This window comes from Indicator indicator, chromosome 10, assembly GCF_027791375.1.
Source record: "Indicator indicator isolate 239-I01 chromosome 10, UM_Iind_1.1, whole genome shotgun sequence".
Lineage (NCBI taxonomy): Eukaryota > Metazoa > Chordata > Aves > Piciformes > Indicatoridae > Indicator > Indicator indicator.
The window spans coordinates 12768710-12787583 of record NC_072019.1 but is presented as its reverse complement, the minus strand read 5'-3'; the positions used below and the strand labels follow the sequence as shown (position 1 = coordinate 12787583).

General features: G+C 37.5%; 2 protein-coding genes across 5 annotated transcripts in view; one reads left to right on the top strand and one right to left on the bottom strand.

Moving 5' to 3' along the window:
- The window catches only part of BCAR3 (BCAR3 adaptor protein, NSP family member), a 46814-nt gene extending 39398 nt beyond the window's left edge, over positions 1 to 7416 (top strand). For all 3 annotated transcript variants that reach the window (XM_054384049.1, XM_054384051.1, XM_054384050.1), the window contains 5 exons: positions 1233 to 1348; positions 2176 to 2347; positions 2529 to 2652; positions 2992 to 3195; positions 3992 to 7416. In XM_054384049.1, the coding sequence (XP_054240024.1) occupies positions 1233 to 1348; positions 2176 to 2347; positions 2529 to 2652; positions 2992 to 3195; positions 3992 to 4179 (804 nt within the window). In that variant the 3' untranslated portion in view covers positions 4180 to 7416. The remainder of the gene's footprint in view (positions 1 to 1232; positions 1349 to 2175; positions 2348 to 2528; positions 2653 to 2991; positions 3196 to 3991) is intronic.
- An 87-nt stretch (positions 7417 to 7503) lies between these two features.
- Positions 7504 to 18874, bottom strand: part of FNBP1L (formin binding protein 1 like) — a 49129-nt gene continuing 37758 nt past the window's right edge. Inside the window, exons 9-16 of one of the 2 annotated variants that reach the window (XM_054384052.1) lie at positions 18648 to 18851; positions 16349 to 16507; positions 12904 to 12918; positions 11004 to 11113; positions 10296 to 10428; positions 9721 to 9815; positions 9063 to 9211; positions 7504 to 8680 (exon numbers count right to left, since the gene is read on the bottom strand). In XM_054384052.1, the coding sequence (XP_054240027.1) occupies positions 8502 to 8680; positions 9063 to 9211; positions 9721 to 9815; positions 10296 to 10428; positions 11004 to 11113; positions 12904 to 12918; positions 16349 to 16507; positions 18648 to 18851 (1044 nt within the window). In that variant the 3' untranslated portion in view covers positions 7504 to 8501. The remainder of the gene's footprint in view (positions 8681 to 9062; positions 9212 to 9720; positions 9816 to 10295; positions 10429 to 11003; positions 11114 to 12903; positions 12919 to 16348; positions 16508 to 18647; positions 18852 to 18874) is intronic. The other variant, XM_054384054.1, reaches the window with a different exon arrangement.

Sequence of the window (18874 nt, the reverse complement as noted above, 5' to 3'; positions counted from 1 at the left end):
GGAAACTGGCCTGCTGGAAGTGTGGGAGACTGTACAAATAATTAAGTCACTGGAGTGTTTTATAGAAAGAGTTTTGGATTTGGAAAAGGAAGGGTAACTAGCTAGGACACGTAGAGAGCCTGGTTTACCTTCATATGACAAGGCAGAGAGCCAGTGGCTGTGATTCATTTGTAATTTGTTGCATACTACAGTGCTGATAAGAACTGCATGATACAGTGAACTTGGCATGTCAACTGGGCCAGCATAAATGCTTTGTACTGAGATACGTGATAAGGCTGAAACTCACAGGTCTTCTCTTGTGGCATCAGTTTGCCATTTAAATAATGACATGTCTACAAATCAAAGAAGCACCCATATGGTGATAGAGCAAGTATCTGCCTGAGAGGGCTTTTTGTGACCAAGGAGTGGCAATCACTTGTTACCTCCACCAGCTTCATACCACTGGCCTCTAGAAGTGAAACAAATCTAACGCTACATTTTGTACCAGTGAGATTGCTTTCATCATAACCAAGCAAGCCTGCTTGTTCTCTTTGACTGCTAGTTCCTCATACAGGACAGATGGGTTTGTAAACATGTCACTATACAGCTGTGAACCAGCAGATAATCTCCCATTATCACAGTAGTGTAGTTTTCCTTAGAATTAGCATGTATAATTGTTACTGCTATGACCAGTAGCTAATACTGTGTGTTTAAAAAGCAAAGGCACATTGGTGAAGGTGTTAGCTTTCATCTACCAACTTCACTAGGCACTCAAGATTCAGTGCCCTCCTTAAAGTCCTTTTACTAATAAATCCTTGTGAGAAGCCTGTGGTGTAAGCAGTTGTCTTTTTGGAAATGAAGGCAAAGATGTAATACATCAAGGCCAAAGAACAGTGCCACCCAGACAAGGATCAGGCCAAGTGAATATCATGTTTCTCGGAGCTTGCATGTGAAAGTCCTCCTGAAAATGTGGAGGACAGAATTTTGATAAAGCATTTTGGTCATGCCTGTGTTTCCTGAGGGCTGAATCATGCAAAAAAATGGTCTTTTATTGGTCTTTTTTTTTTTTTTGTGCAAGGCATCAGATGTGCTCAAGTTAACATTTTTTTTTTTCTTAGATGACTGTATTCTAATGTTGCAGGCTGTGCACTCAGCTCTACGTGCCCTGCACTAACCAGCAGGACTCCTGTGTGGCCAGGGGTTTTGTTTGAAGTTAGTTTCAAAACTCATGCACCCATTTTTGCCCTTGACAGGTGGCAAGGATACTAGAAGTCTCTGAGGAGATGAGGAGGATTATGGGAGTGAACTCTGGTCTCGAACTGATTACCTTGCCTTATGGACATCAACTGCGCCTTGACCTAATTGAAAGGTAAACATTCCTATTGCTCATTACCAGGACAGATGGCCAGAACCTCAGAGCATTGCTACGCTGTACTCCACCTTTTCTCAAAGAATGCTCTTCTGCCCCATTTCTGAATTCCTGGGTCCAGAAGATAATTTAGGGAGATGGCATGTAACTTTTTTGCACAGAAAAAATTCTTTAAGGTCATGGGGCAACTCCCTGCATACAGGGAATTGTATTGAAAGCAGAGGCCTCAGAGCTGCTGAACACTCTCAGCTCTCCTTTAAGACCTCAGGGGACTTACAACCCATCTAAGGACAGGTTTGTGAAAAGATTGAAGGCAGTAGCTTTCTGCAACTGAGAATGAGGCTAGAGGATGTAGCAAAGTAAAAAATGATCAGCAAAGCTTTCTGTGAAATCTCTGCAGAAGTTAAGGGGGGGGGGGAATTAGGGCCTTCTGTCTCTAATCTAGCTTTCCTACATCCATGTTACAGATTGCAGTAGTTTGGTTGCTGAAATTTAGGGGGAAGCTCCCAGGGATTTGAGTGTGGAGGACAAAAGGGATTGTGGCAAAACTTCAAAAATTGTTGATCCATTCATTGCTTGAGCAGAATTTTGTACTAGTAGTATCTTAGGTTCAAAGCCAATGTGTATTTATGTGCATGTATATCTGTCTATCTAAAAATCATATAATGGAGTTGCTGCTCGATACAAAGATGTTGGTAAGGCTGAGTTTGCTGGGTACACCAACATACTGAAAAAACCTTTGACTTGTCTTCTCTAAACATGTACAGCATAATGTATTATTATTTAATAATTTGTAGTAGTAGTAGTATAAATTGTTTCACTTACAGGCACAATACCATGGCAATAGGAATAGCTGTGGATATCTTGGGTTGCACAGGAAATCTACAAGACAGAGCAGCAACATTAAACAGGATCATCCAAGTCGCAGTGGAGCTGAAGGACTCACTAGGGGATTTGTATGCATTTTCTGCCATAATGAAAGCACTGGAAATGCCACAGGTAAAATTATGTTTCTTTGTTCCAAAATATGAGGTTGCTTAATATTTATGTAATTGAATTTATGTGATTTTTTTAAAGACTGAAGAAATCATCAGAACAGAAGCTTTGTCACTAGCAGAGCACCTTTCCTGCAAATTGCTATGGAGTCAATAATGGGCATTCTCTATTTTTGTATGAACAGGTCACTAGGCTGGAACAAACCTGGACCTCTCTAAGACATCATTATACCCAGACTGCCATTATGTATGAAAAACAGCTGAAGCCATTTAGGAAAGCATTGCATGAAGGACAAGATGAGTGGAATAGTGAGTACAAGGGATATGGGTTTCTACTTTCTTTTAACTCTCCCACTACTGATTTCCTGCGTCAGGGAAACGAGGCAGCTGCTGTTCTGATAGCTGTGCAGCCAGTGTTTAGATGACTGTGGACTTGTATAATGAATGCAGTGTAAAGACAATGAAATCTGCCAAACTGTGTGTGCTTGTGTGCATGTACCCATGCAGAATGTAACATTCTGCCCAAAGGCACTGTGGAGCAGAAACTGTGAAAAGTATATTGCAGTTACAAAACCTGCTCCATGAGGGAAGGTATTACTTGCTACAGCAGGTCTGACCATGTAATTTGTTTGTTACTTTCTATCCCAGAGACTCCACAGAACAATGTAACAGTGCCACTGCTAATGCCTCTCATTACCTTGATGGAGAGACAAGCTGTTGTTTTTGAAGGCATGGACCTGTGGGAAAGCAGTGACCAAAGCTGTGAAATAATGCTCAGGCACTTGGCTACAGCTCGTCAGATAGCACAGAATGCAGAAATGTACAGCTTGACTGCAGAACGGGTGCTGGAAGGTAGGCAGCACTGGCGGGAGAAACTGCTGCACATCAACAGAACGTGAGGGATAAGGGCTCTTGCCTAAGTGCCGTTAGAAAGTCAGTGCAAGAATTTTTTCTCCTCTTTCATGAGAGCTGGGACACCAGCAAATGTCCTGCAAGAAACTCAGTTTGAGGGCAAGATCAATACAGGTTCAAAGCTCACCACTGGAGTAGTTGTCCAGTAAGCAAAAGAGCAGAGCATACATTTTTTGCTAAACATACCCAAAAGTTCTCATGACTTAATAGGCTGACCCTCCCAGGAACTGAATAGAAGCACAGTAAGGAGTGAGGACAACTTCCTGTCTTCTGTACAATTTAAAAATTCCTACTCCGTTGTTTTTTTTTTTTTCCAAATAAAACACCATAGTAAGATTCTTTACAGCAGCACAATAATAAGCACTGAGATCTTGACCCTTTGCATCCAGAAAGCTGCAACAAGTTAACAATGTAACTTTGTATCTTAAACTTAAGCTGAGGGAGGGGGAAGAAATAGAACTATTTCTGGGGGCAGCAAGTATACATCAGTAATTATGTTTAAGGTCAGACTATGACAATTCTAGACCATTAGAACTGAGCAAAGGATAGATACCCCTGGAGCCATTTGTGTGCTGTTAAAATGCCACAGACTGAAAGGATTTTCACTGTTTTACTAGTTTAAATTCATCATGCAAAAAGAACCCAGCACACTGAAGCTTGTCTTATTTGGAGGGAATAAGGTCAAAAGCCATTTCTTCTGAATAACTTGCCTGATGGCATTCTTCTTATTTCCTAGGTTTCCAACCAGATGAAGAGATGAGCGAAATCTTCAAGACAGAATTTCAAATGAGATTGCTCTGGGGCAGCAAAGGAGCACAAGTTAATCAAAATGAAAGATACGAGAAATTCAGCCAGATTTTAACTGCACTTTCACGAAAACTGGAACCTCCTGCACTGAAGCTGGTGGAACAATTAAGTATATGAGAGTCTGTAAACACTATTTAAATTATATACTTGAAATAACCTTAACTGGTTTTTGGCAACTTGATACTGCACAAACTTCTTGCATTTCACAGGAAGTTTAGAACTTTTAACTGCACACTTGTTTTAAAACTACTGATTTCTAAACAAATTATTTATTTGTTTTATCACCAAGTCATTTAATGATCCCTGTAAGTAGTTAGGTTCTCTCTGCAAGATAGTCTTACAGCTTTTTGCATTTTGCCTGAGTTGTGATGCTTTATAGTGCCTAGGAGTAAGGGCACTGGCATCTTAATATTAAATTGAAGCAAACAGTGTAAATAAAATGATAGATATTAAGTATGTGACATTGCAGACAATTTGTTGTATAGTATTCCTTTAATGAATATTCAACTACTGTACATAGAAATGTGAATTAAAGTATATCTTTATCACAGAAATTATCAGAAAGGCTCAAATATCACTGCACCTGTGAAAGTAGAAAATTAGTTGTGTATGTGTTGGAACAATTTCTTCTGGTGTGTTTTTGTTGTTTGTTTTTTTTGTAAGACAGCATCTGTTAGTACTTTGGCTTTTGCTGGAGCCTGCACAACAGCAACGCTGCCACGAATTAACGATGAACTGGCAAGAACAAACAATCCAGATAATTAAAATGCTTTCAGATATGAGTAAATGTGGGTGTATGTATATATTAAACCTGCTTCATTTACTGAGGTGAATCACTTTGGTAAGTAGTTTGGTTTTGTTTTCTTTCTGGGATGAAGGCAAAGCACAAGCTGTTAGCACTTTTCATAGGGAATCAGGGTGAAGGACATTTAATAGAGTGCTTTTGCAGCAACTTGCATTGTCACATAGAGAACTGGTATATAAGCCCTCAGAAGCTGTATCAGTTTGTTATCAAAAATATGGTTAAAGTTGCATGTGCTTGTTGTCAGTAAACCTGTTTCTGGAATGAAATATTATTTACAGCATTTGCAAGTATTTGAATATGCTAACAAAATCAGCACCACCACAACATGAGGTTACAGACCTTATGCTGAAAGCATCCCTGTCAATCTTAACAGAAGACAAACAGGGAAGCTAATTACTTAGACCAGGAAAAGTTTTTTTTTTATTCCATGAAAATATTCTCAACAGAGAACACTATTTTTAAACAAAGCATTTAACATTTAGGAAATCAACATGTGCACAAGAAAGGATTAAAAATTACTGGAAAAGGTAAAATTTTTTAAGACAACTCACGTTCAGAATTTTAGAATAAGTGATTTATAACTAGCTGTGCAAGTACAAATGTTTTTTTTTGCTATGTTTAATATCCCTCATACAAGTTGCACTATCCCTCATGAAAACAACCTGCCTCCAAAGGAAGCAAATCCTGGTTTTAGAAAAACAAACAGTAGCATGAAAAGAACATTTAGTCCTTTACCAGGAAGTGTTATTACTGACCTGCAAGGCTGTTAGCCAGGCAAACCACAGACCCTTTAGCAGAAAATACACAAATCACATTTCCTTTTCTCTAACTTGAAAATTAAAAAAAAAGCACTAGATTTAAAAAGGAAAAAAAATCAAACCGAAACCAACAAACACCCCAGAACCCCCAAACCCAAAAAACTACCTAAGTAGTTTTGTCAGTATTGAGTAATGTCACATTATTATATAAATAACCCTGTATACAAGCTCCAAAAATCTAAACTTCAGTTTAATAGCCCCCATAATACACTAGGTCAAGCTGTGTAATAGTGGTATACATAACAAAAGGAATAAACCTCTACACAAATCACTCAGATTCAGTTTTACTGGTAGTACAGTTCCTAATAACACTGAAATTAAAAAGAATCCAGCACTGCTGCATCCAGTATTGCTTCAGACTCCAGAAAAACAGGATGTTTCAATTATGTCATTTCCCCAAACAGCAGGTGGCTGGGTTGACAAGCTTGCTTTGATACAAGTATCCCTTCCCCCAAGATCTCTAGTCTAATTCCTACCACCCTAACAAATCAGGTATGATCTATTAATAGGACCACAAATGGAAGGCAAGACAACAAAGCAATAGGGGCACTGCAGACAACTATATTTACACATATAAACATATCCAAATTTCAATTGTTTACAAGTAAAAGTGCACATAGATCATTATGAAGTATCACTCAAATTTCAACTGGTCCATACAATGAAGCATCACCTGGAAATGGACTAGCACTGCAGTTAATTAGAATTGGAACTTCATAGTGAAAAACTAAAAGACAGTTTCCATAAAAATCTTCTAAAAAAATATTAAAGTCAAATGAAGAGATAGACATTTCAATGTATAAAATTCATGATGCACCATGTATCCAGTAGAGCTCTAGAAAACACCTACCGTGGCTACCTCAGCAGCTGCAGCACTGTGGAAAGAGCTGAGACACAAAGCCCTTTATGGCATACTGTCAGTGGTAGTGTTGGCAAACAACAGATTTAGGCACTGTAGTTTAAGGCAGCATTTGAATGGCAAGTGGTTGACTTCTTGGAAAACAGTCATTAGCTTGCAGTGGTGAATCTCTCTGGTGGTGTTCCAGGTTTTCAGTGCTCATAACAGGTTACTGAAGATGGACCATACTTCTAGGAGTTTCTCTTGCTTGCATTGTAGGCTAGAGCTGAGATGTGTCATTTCCCCAAATCAACAAATACATTGTGGTCTCTTATCAGTTACGCCAAAAACTGGAATGTAATGATGGTTGCAGTGGTATAGTTTTATAGCAGCATACATGGATACTGGGATGAAACTCTAGCACTGAAGATATTTAGAGAAAATTATTTGTTACAAATTAAGACAAGCAATGATGGCAAAGTGTTACACTAACATGCCTGACTATCCCTAGGCATGCAGGAGGAGGTTAATGATGAGCATGGAGGTGGCACAGGCAGACTGGTAACTGACATATCTAAATGATTGCCAATTAAAATGGGTTGGCAAAGAGCATGTAATTGAGATAACCAAATAGCACAAGCTAAAGTATAAGCTAAAGAATAGTTTGCGCCTTGGGAAAACCTAGGACAATGAAAAGAAAGCAATTTTAGGAGCAGTAGCCTTTTTACTCTGGTAATGGAACTCTTTTTCTGCACAAATGAAAGAATTTGTAATACATCCTTACCTATATGTATGGAGATGCTAAGATGTTAGTGACTAAATGTATGTCTGCATGCATTCATGCAACTAGCTTTTCCCCTCGGGCTTCCCAGTCTAGTACCCCACCCCCCACACCCCCCAGCAGCTGCATGTAACCTCCTTCAAGATCTCGCCCATTTTCTCAGAAACCCGCTTCAGGAACCTGCAGTCCAAGAGGAAAAAGAAAAGAACAAAGTTACTGAAGGCCTTCGGAAGACAGAGAAGCGTGCTCAGTTCTAACAGGCCATTCTCAGGGGCTATACATTAGCCTTGTACTTAATTCCATGAACTCTTAGTAGAAGTACAAGCCACAGCTTTTACATAAGGTTTTTTTCTCATAGTAATCAAGTAGTGCAATGCAGTTTCTAGTCCTCAGTGATGTAATGGTGAGGGGAATTACTGTACATTTAAGACCTTGATTTTCGTCTAAACATGATTCAATTCAAAGACCAGCACAGATCAAGAACATAAAGTCATTCCCTTTTCAGGAGAAGTTTCAGTAAGACATCAAGCATTATGTGTAGCCTCCATTTGTTTGTTCAAGGTATCTAGGGTTAAAACAACAAAGTTGTATCCAATATGCAATGTTCTACATTACAAGTACTGAAAAGGAAGGCAAGAGGCAGGTCAGCGGACTTTCTGTCCTTAATCATGTTTTTTCCTGAGTATTTCTGTTGTGCTTTCAGAATGAGAAAACATTTTCCTGTTTAAGAAGTGAAAGCTGCCAAGTATTTGCTAAGGAAGGAAATTAATAATTTTCAGTAATTGAATTGTTAGTTATTACAGGAAAACCCCTCAGTTTCAAACATATAGTGTAAGTCATAAAAATTGGAACAGTAAATCTTAAGCAAATTTTAACACCGAGTAATTTTTTAGTTCTCTATGAAAACAAAGTATTCTAGGGAGCAGGAATCCTGATCTTTTTCAGTCCAATAGGTAAACTGAATTTAGTGCTTTGTAAGCAGGAACAGTAGATCAGTTAAAGCAGAAGACATTGGTCAAAATTACAGACCAGAGTAAGATGCTTTATTTAATATGGTCATCTCTCAAAAACCTATAGCAAACTCACATTGCAAAACAACAGACCATTGCTGATTTCTGGCATTCTGCTTTCCATGAAACTGTGTAAAACTTACTATTTTCCCTAGGGAATGTACAACTGAAAGTTGCCAGTTTATTCTTAGATATACGTTACTGCACCTTTGCTGTTTTTCTCTAGCGTTACATCTATATATGATGTTGGCACATAGCCTTCCTCTCCATTATGTCTTCGAGCTCTTGTCCACCCATCTCCTTTGTCTTCTTCAATAATGTACAAAATTTCCCCTTCTTTCATTGCTAGAGTGCCTTCATTGTGACCTGGGAAAAACAAGCAGCAAAGAAGTTTTTCAATGTTCAGGCAGAATTTCAAGTCATCTTTATCCCAGGGCATATCTTCCAGATGATATAAGCAGGAAGAACCAAAAACATGCACAAGAGAACATATGCTCAACCAGACTTACAGAAAAAAACCTAGACCAATTTCTAAAGCTGACTATTTGCCAATAGCTGTGCTATCATTTATCTTAACCAGTACAGAATTACTCCTTATGAATCGATTAATAAAATGTTTCCACTGACCCTATAAGCAAATACTTGCTCATACAATTATTTTACTAAAACCCCTTTTATCTCTCTTCTCTATTGACAAATAATCCATGCCTTATAGTCAAGGAATCATAGTGCACACTGTTAACCTTACCATCGAATGGATATATTGCCTTGCAATGTCCTATAGCTGGTAATGGATCATCATCTTCAAACTCATCATCAAACTCATTTGGATGTGCATGCTGCTGTGATGGGCCTCGAACTTCCTGATTTGCATCATCCGTGTAACTCCCTTCAGGGCTGTAATACAACGATTGGAGCGTGAGGACTCAGAATTCAGAGTTTTTGCTCTAGAACTCACAACACACACGCATCAGAGAAAGGCCAGACCATGGGACTCGCTCTGGGAATGCCTGTTAGCATGTTTTATATTTACTGCTGGAGGTGATTTTTTTTTTTTTCCCTGAAAATACTGATTTAACAAAGGCTGGGACTGAATTCTGCTACAAAACCAAACAAATTTGACATATATGTCTCTATGGAACATGGAAAACTGGTGAGCCTTATTCAGCAGAGTAAGATAGCTTTAAAAGGCACTGCTGTTTAATGAGTGAGTGTTTTGATTAGACACTGTTTTTATGGTATCATAATGACATGAAGTGTCCTCTAGGATTCAGAACCCAAGTATTTTCCTTCAAGAAAGACAAACTTTCAGAGGATAAGTGACAAACATTGCCCACTGCTTAACTCTCAAATAGATGTACTGATTCTAGCATAAGATAAAAAAGCATTAGAGATAGAATAGTGACCTCTCTCTGCCCTGTGTTACAAGGTGGTTGATGTCACTGCTGTGCCGCCTGTCGCTTCTGGCTGCTACTTTACCTTCAACTTCAGAAAGCCAGGCCTTGGGGAAAAAAGACAAATAGTTGTGTCAAAGAAAACTTGATGCTGAATCGCAAATACCATTTAACACAGGCACTTAACTGCAAACAGTTTATTTGTCAGTAGACAGCCACAAAGAGATGGCCTTCACATGTGAATGATTACTTCACATGAAGCATGAACTTATTCCTCATAGAAGCAATCAAGGTTGGAAAAAGACCTCTAAGATAGAGTCCATGCTTAACTTACAGTCTGTAATAGTCTTAAAAGGAAAAAAAAAAATCTTTAACCACATATGAATTTCAAAGTAAACACTTTACATCTTTAATAATGTACATCCTTATTCTAGCTAAAGGAGTGTACTTTAAAATATGGTAGCAAACCAAGAAAATAGGTCTTTCTGAAATTAAGTAGTTTTTCTGGGTGTTACATCTATAATGTGTAATGCAAAAATGATTTTACCACTCATTCGTATTTCAAAGGAACTGTTTTAGAGTCTAACCTCATTCTTGTGTATTTCCATCCGAAGACGGTCCATGTTGCTCATAGTCTCGGTTAACTTGGGTTGCAAACTGCCTGGATCACCCATCTGGGGATTTTTTTCATAAACATCCTTCATCTTGATGAGGGCATCTCTAAAAACATACAAAATCAACCGTAATTACAAAAATGACATACACCAGTACTGATCCATTAAAGCTAAAATAGTATTTATGTGCAGAGACCCTGACCCTCAACACAGTACTAAGCACAGACATGAGGAACTACTGGATCCTGCACCATGTGTAAATCCTTTTCACATTCTGTCATCTTAGCACTTTCCAGCCCTTCCTTGTGTTCTGCATAAGCACACACAACTGTCAACTCTTCTCTATCCAGTCTCCATACTGTTTCCCATACTGTTCATATGCACCATTTCCTAAACATGAACATTTTTTTAATGCACCAAGTTACAGCTCTCTGGCTCAATGGAGATAGGCACTGGTTTATTTCCTTGTGTGCATTTTCTATGCAACCTTAGGATCAAGATGTGTATTATAGTAAAGAAGAAAGCAACACTGACAGAACCTACATGCAATAAACCATGAATAAAAACATGTTTTCTAGTAGCCTGGACTAGTATATTCCCTCCTAGCTTCTAAGCACTGTTGACTTTGGTAGAGGACTTTGAAAAATAGAACGATTACAAAACTAAAAAAATCGCACTCACTTTTGGTCTGTTTCCTTCTGTAGTTCTCTGTTAAGTTCATCAATTCTCTGTTGCAGTTTCTTGCGTCTTTGTTCTGGAGGGAGATGGCTGAAGTCTTCTAATGCAGGGCCCTGCAAGTAGAATTATTGTTAAACAAGTAACAGGCACTTATCTGGAGATAAGTGACACACCCACACACGGACAGTGCTTGCTGGAAGCAGGATGGCCCTTCTTAACAACTTGACAGGTTCTTGCTGCCAGATCCTAGTCGCTCATTCAAGGTTCTTACTGCCTTCTCTAACAGTTGGCTCACAGAGGTAATTTCAAACTATACTTAATTATTTTTCTGAAAAACCGAGGCAGGTACCTCCTACTACAGCCGCTGCACTTAAAGCGGTTTTAAAAAGGATAGCATTAATTACTACAGAGTAATTTCAGTCAGAACAAAAATCTGAAATGGGTAATATGTATATAATTGATTCTTCCTCTAGAGTTTGTGTTTTAGGGCAATCTGGATACTATCAAAATACTGTGTTTTGGATCTTCATTCCAAAGTACTATTACCATTTTCTTCTGGAAATTCAGCAATCTTGCTAGAAAACATCAAAACAAAAAGTATTGATGCATTTTCCCTCAAGTAAAACTAGTTCATAGACCATGTACATAGAAAGCCTTTTGCATATCAAAAATTCAACTTAAATTTCTTAATCTGAATCAAAAGTTCAATTAGTCCAAGTCACTAAAAAAAAAAAAAAAAATTGTGTTCCAGGGAGGGAAAAGCCCCTCTTTCCAAACTTACTTATTTACTAAAGCTTAAGACTACCTATTGTTATGAGCCCAAACTTGCAAGGTTTGATCCCAAACTTGTGCTAAGATCATCAACAGGATTGAAGGACTTGGGTCTGCAAAGCAAGGGAAGATGGTTTTACAGATCTTGCGAGTTTGTTGTGGAAACTCTCCCCTCAGGGTGGCAGACACAGTGTTAATTAACAAAGTTAAGTTACATTGTGTCCTAGTTGCCTAAAAATGTTTGGTTTAGCAGAAGAAACCCACTTGTCATAACAGTAACCCTCCATAGAGGGTTCTGTCCAGAAGAAACTTGACAGAATCTTGATTGTTGACACAACCAGCCTCACAGTCAGGTGCCAAGCTTTTAGTACCCTCTCTTAAATCTTCTTGTCCCTCAACTTCTTGCTTCTTATGCACTTGTAAAATTATAATCACTGCTTTTTAAGAAGGGAATACAAGACACCATAAAAGGAGGGTGACTAAAACAAGATCTGATGCAGGACTGTTTCTTTCTAGAGGGAAAAAAGGAATTAAAACCTTTCAGGTGCTTTTACACACTATAAAGAGACACCAAGCACGTTTTCTGTACCATTCTTTAGAAGTTAGTTTAAACCAGAGTATCCTACAGCAATAATCAGAAGTATTTTTGTGGACTTTTACTGATTTATTCTGCAAAACAACAATATTAAGGTGTGGTTTTCAGTTAATAACAGCTTTTGTAATATTAAGCATAAAAGATCACCTTTCCTACAATTTCTCTGTTCAAAGGAGCAGATTTTGCAGTAGTCAGTATTTCTCCTTTACACAAGGTTTATAATCGTTTTGTGTATCTATTTTTATGTGGCTTTAACAATTTTCCTGACAAAGAGAAACCACCAGTAATTCAATCACTAACTCATGAATACTGGTGAACCCTAAAAGTAAAAAAGTCAGTTTTAGTTGCAGACAGATTACAATCTAATTATCTCACAGGGATAAGCAGGGATGATTGAGAAGACTGCGTATGAGTGGAAAATCTGAAGATGTAATTCAGCACCTGACTTAAAGCATTTATGATATGGAAACACTTTCAAAAGATTACTTCCATGCTGTCTAGCAGAAGTACAGCAGACAGATCAGCACACGGGCTTACCATCTTCACCGACCACTGCTCAGTTCAGTTGAAAGCAGAAAGAAACGGGAAATTATTCACATGCAATGACCACTTACAAAAATTATTAATGTCTAAGAAATATATCTTCAAAAATTATAATCCTCAAGTAATATTTAACTCCCCCCTTTTCTATGAGCACAAATAAAGCAAAATGCAATAATCAAAGATGCACTTCTGCTTTAAGAATTCTGCATTAAAAAAATTACAAAGCGATAATGGGTAGTTTAACTTACAAAATTCTAAACACAACTTCATTAAACTACTTTTGAATTTTAGTGTTTTGACTAATATGCTAAAGAACTTCTGTTGTAGGAGAAGAAATACACACACAGCCAACACTGCACAAAATAGCAGAACTTGATGATGATGAAGGACTGGCCAGCCATTTATGCAAATCATTTAATTATAGCTAACAATCCACTACCATCACTTTTACAAGTGTAATTTTTAGAACGTTTTTGCTTTATTATCACAGTAGAACTACAACACATGAAGATCATTTTTGTGGTCAGAAGTTAGTAATTTTACTTTCCAAAAACTTGAGTAATTGCTACTATCCTAGAAATGTTTCAGTTCAGATTAAGAGTTTATCCTTAGAGAAAGAAAACAAATCATGGGATGCCACAGCATTTTGAAGATCTACCATTCTTTCTGTGACTTGGGACAGTCCTTTCCAGAGAAGGGACAAGCAACTTGGAACATCTATACATCTAACAATTTATGACCCTGAGCAATTGTTAAGGCTGTCAACTAGGGCACCCACACAAAATCAGAATCTCTAGCATGAGGAAAGTAAAACACCTGCACAAATGAGACATTTGCTAGAAACCTCAATGAAGTCCAAAGACATTAACACAGCTCCAAACTACACTTCTTGTTCAACATTAGACAGAGTCTTCTATGAATACACATACATGTAAGATCTATGTATCACTGTTCAAAGTGCATCAGGTTAGAAAGGACCTCAAGGATCATCTGATCCAACCTTTCTTGGCAAAAGCACAGCCTAGATAAGATGGCCCAGCACCCTGTCCAGCTACACCTTAAAAGTCTCCAATATTGGGGAATCCACCACCTCCCTGGGGACATTATTCCAATGCCTGATTGTCCTCACTGTGAAAAATTTTCTTGTGTCTAATCAGAATCTCCCCAGGAGTAACTTGTACCCATTACTCCTCATCTTTTCCATGGGATTCCTTGTGAAAAGGGAGTCTCCATCTTTTGGCTCTAAAGCCACCCTTTAAACACTGGAACATGTATCAAGTAGCACTAAGCAAAGACCTCTCATAAGCACTATCCGGAAGCGTTAAGCTTTCAAAGGATAACAAGCAGCACACAAAAGCAGCACTGATAAAGCAAGTTGCACTTGCTTACACTTAAAGACTTTGTTCAATAACCTTTTCTGCAGCTACGGTTTCCTTCTTTTGCTATACGTCACAATAGGCAAATCTAATGCATGAAGCACAGAACAAGGGTTGTCTGGTTTTGTGATCTCCAGTGCCTTGAGGGAAATCTTGTACAGGACACGTTAAACAAAATCACCAGTGTGCTTCCTGTCTGGTGTACACCAGCTCGTGGATACATCTCAGCAGAAGCAGAAGCAAATTAAGTAGCATTGAGTAGGTTCTGCATGTCAGTACCACTGGACAACATTTAGCTGAGACAAAATGTGAAAGACAACTAACAGCTATTAAGCACGGAATCAAGATATATTATAAATACAAAACCGATCAATGAGATTTAAAAAAAAAAATCTATTAGAATTACAGTTTACATTTAAGTTGAAAAGGTACTTAATACATAATAATGTGATGCCTGTTAAAATGCTTGCCAGGAATTTCAGAATATATAAAAAAAAATATCAAAGGTTGATTCTGAAGATTTAGGGAATGAATTATTTAATACTGTGTGGCATTCAAGTTAATCCAGATTTGTAGGATACTAGTGGCTCTTGCTAATTTTTATGGAATAGTGTTCTATGTTAAATTCGTTCACTTTTACAACAGGAACAATTAAATGTAAGAATTAAGAAAAAAGGTACCATTTTACATTTGCTTCAGTAAGAGATTCTAGAACTACCAATACTATGAGCATTTGTAAACCAAGAGTCAATACATTTAGTGATAACTGAAAGGAGGTATAATAATCAAGACATTGCCATTGCAACAACTATCTAATCTAGTTAGTTTCTCACCAAGTACTGAAGAAGGAACACACATTTCATGACCAGAACTAAGCATGAAGTGAGTGACTCAGATGGGAAAAGGAGAAACTTTCTTCTACAAAATACTTAAGGAGGACCACCACAATTTTCTAGCCAGAAAATCATGGTGGTAGAAACAGTATTTCCAAGATATCTTGGGGCCTGAAATAAAACTTACTTTAACTCATGCTGTGACATCTTCAGTGTAACTCACTATATTTCAAAGTAACGGTAATGGAGCTTCTAAACCAAACTTTACTGCAATGCAGCATTGTCTCCACATAATGTCAGCAGCAGTCAACCATCCTTGAAGCACTTAAGACATTAAGACAATATTGCTTTCAAGTATCACAAAATCATGAATATGTAATCAAATGCATCAAATTATGTCATTACTTGGATCAATAAGTATCATAAAACATGCATATAGTGAGAAGCCTATGCTTCACTGACATTTAACAATAATGTGCCAGTACATTTATCACTAGCACTATGTTATGAGGAAACCACTTAAGACTTTCCTTTTATTGACTTCCAAACAAATTCTGTTTGCAGAATATGCACTACAAATTAGAGGCACTATAAAATGGTAAATCTCAGAACGTGGCATTTGGTAGTAACTTTTCACTATTTTTACTGAAAAGAACCTTGGACGAACAAGAACAATTCATTAATCAGCAAATGCATCAAAATGTAATGTTTCAAAAATCAGTATTTTTGAAATCTGCAAGCAACATGTGCTGTAGCATTTACATCCAAAAGAAATTAAGTATCTCCCCCTTCTTGGTTCAGTGACATAATCAAGTACTGTTATTTCAGTTAAAAGTAAATAAGACATCTGACCTGTCAGGTATTTTCTGTAGTGATATACCCAATGATAATTACTGCAAATATACGTTACATGATGGTAGGAAAACATTTGTGAATGTGAACGACAATGAAGAAGAGTATCAAACGCATGCTGAGCACCCTCTTTATAACACCTTCTTTTCAAGCACAAGTATTTGGAATGTGATGAAGACCATTTCTGGTTTGTTTTACTTTTAACCTGTTGGTAACTTCTGTACAACATGAAACAAAGTATCCTAACAGTGACCTATCACCGAAGTGTTACTTTGAACAAAGTAAGCCTTATAATGAGGGTGAAGAGCATTATAAAAGCCACATAACAAACACACTGTTCATAGCCCATCATGCATTTGAACTTGTTATCAAACTTACCCCTCTTTTGAGGCTTCTGAAAGAAGAAATTCTGGGCTTCCCTGTTTTTATGTCACTCATGCAATAATGCACTGGTTCAATGGAGAATATGGGATACTGGGACCCATTAGGAGTACTGGATGTATATAAACTAGTAGGGGTTAGGGGTGGGGATTGTGGCTAATGTGGAAATAAAGAAAGCAATAAATAAGCCAAATGTTCAAAGTGATTTTAAAATGAAAATTCTGTCTTACAAAAATAGAATTTCCATCCAACACAGAAACAGCTTGTAACATTCCAGACACATTTACACTACAACTGCATTGATTTTTAAAGGTTTCTGACATGAATTGATCTTCAGTTAAAGGTTGGTGCAGAGAATGAAGGAACATATAAAAAAGCTCCAGACTAAACACTTCCAACAGATGCCTGATTTTTGTCTTAAACAGGAAGTTCTGCTTTGCCCAACTTTAGTTACAGTGCTTCTGGAAGCTTCTGCATTCTTGCTCATTGTTTCTTCCTACATTTTGCTGTACCCTACCCAGTAAACAAAAATAGAACTATTGGGTACATCTATGAAGAATGACAAACAAAACTTATGCTCCAGCTCTCTAGTTGAGCTGGGCTGACATGACGGCTGCATGGTATTCTTAGTATCACCAGAACTTCCTCCACTTTCGCCCTTTCCTTTTTTCAAATTGCCTCTCATTTTTTTCCTCTCTCAGACCTCTGGGTACTTTTTCTCAGTTCAACTTTTGTGTACAATTTTCTCTGCACCACAACTCATTCTTTTTCCAAAAAAACTTTGTGTCTTTAACGACATCAAAATCAGGTAAATGCATATCTGGAAGTGAAGACCAGACAGTTTCAGCTAAATGAATGATCAAAGGCTACCATTAATTCTCCAGCTACAATAACAAGCAACTTTTTTTTATATTAGCTAATTTAAGACTGTATTTTAAAACCCATCAATAGTATTTGGAATTAAATTTGTATTTCCTGGTAAGAATTCTGCTCCCAGGTGCTGCAGATGGCCCCTCCATCCTTCCCCAAAACAGCTAAAAAAACAAAAGGACATAATCTTCCATTTCCTACAGGTCCTCAAGGAAGAAATGCATGCAGTATGTACATATGTGTGTATCTGTGATTCTGTACAGGAAACTGTATGTAGCATTCAGAGAGTCAGCCTTACTAAGTGAACAAACTGGGAAGAAAGAGTAATGAAAGTCCTGTCAGCTTTCTTCAGCTCTCATCAAGTTATTTCTTATAACTACAGTAAATGCCAAGGTCCAGACTAAACCACTACTGATTTTCATAGCTTCCCTCTCCAAAATTCTTGGAAAGATGTTTTGTTGTCAAATTGGTAATTATGATCCAATTACAGAACAGGCTGAATCTCACCCACCTCTGCAGACAAATGCAACAAATACACTAATGCATGAATGCATCTGAACTATCAATCAATCAATTATACAATCTGTTTCTACTTTGTAATACACAGCTGCAGATAAGTAATACACTAACAAGATCTAAGAATAGTTTCCTATAAGAAATGGCAGAAACTTGGAACATTAAAATAACCTCATAGAAACTTGTAGGAATAATTAAAATCACTCACTGATACACTCCAATATTAAATGACAATCTAGCATAACATTTAAATATATATATGCTTCATTATTCACTTATATAGCTAATGCATGTGCATGGGGCACAGAAACTGTTAATTGAAACAAGCAATTTCTCTGCTTTCAATTTTTTTTGAATAAGGAATATTTTTCCTTATTTCATAGTAGTATTTCTTCTGAGCCAACACCTGCATGTATCTTCAAATGTATGCTTTAGTACTGAGGCGTTTTCAGATAAGCCTCAGAAGTTTTCAAAATTAGCAGCAGACATAAAACTATGTAACATCTCCACATATAGACAGCAATAAAACGCAACATTTAAAAGGGGTTCTGAAGTCTGCCCAATTCCAAAGCATATTCTCTTCCCTCCCCTTATTTTTACATGCAAAATTGTCTATCACTTTTTCTATGCAACTGCAGAAAGTCTTTATGGAAACTTTGAAATGGGAAGCTACTGCTATCAAATAACTATTTGAAACATTCTGGGACACAAATCTTCCCCCACTGAGAACTTGATTTGTAATATGGTAGCATCCAAACCTAATCAAACCGCCAGATCTGTTTATGCAGATTTTAAAAGACAGCAGCCAGCAAGGGGAGAGTTATTTTAATGTAAAAAAAAAAATTACTGCTTCCATGCACTCTAGGTCTTCACATTTTCATTTTCCAAATAGTAATTTCTTAATTGTTACCTTTGGCTTTTTTCCAAATAGCCACAGCTTTCCTTTAGCTTTTCCCACTGTAGTTTTTGAATCATTTCTCATTCCTTCCTGCTTTGGTGTACTGATGGTTCCATCAGAGATAGTTCTGTAAATATTCTGGCTGTAATCTTCAAATGGAAAATCTCCAGGAGGTTCAAAACCGGATTTGAAGCAGTCTATCACTAGTTGAGAGTCCTAAACATAGGACATTAAGGAGT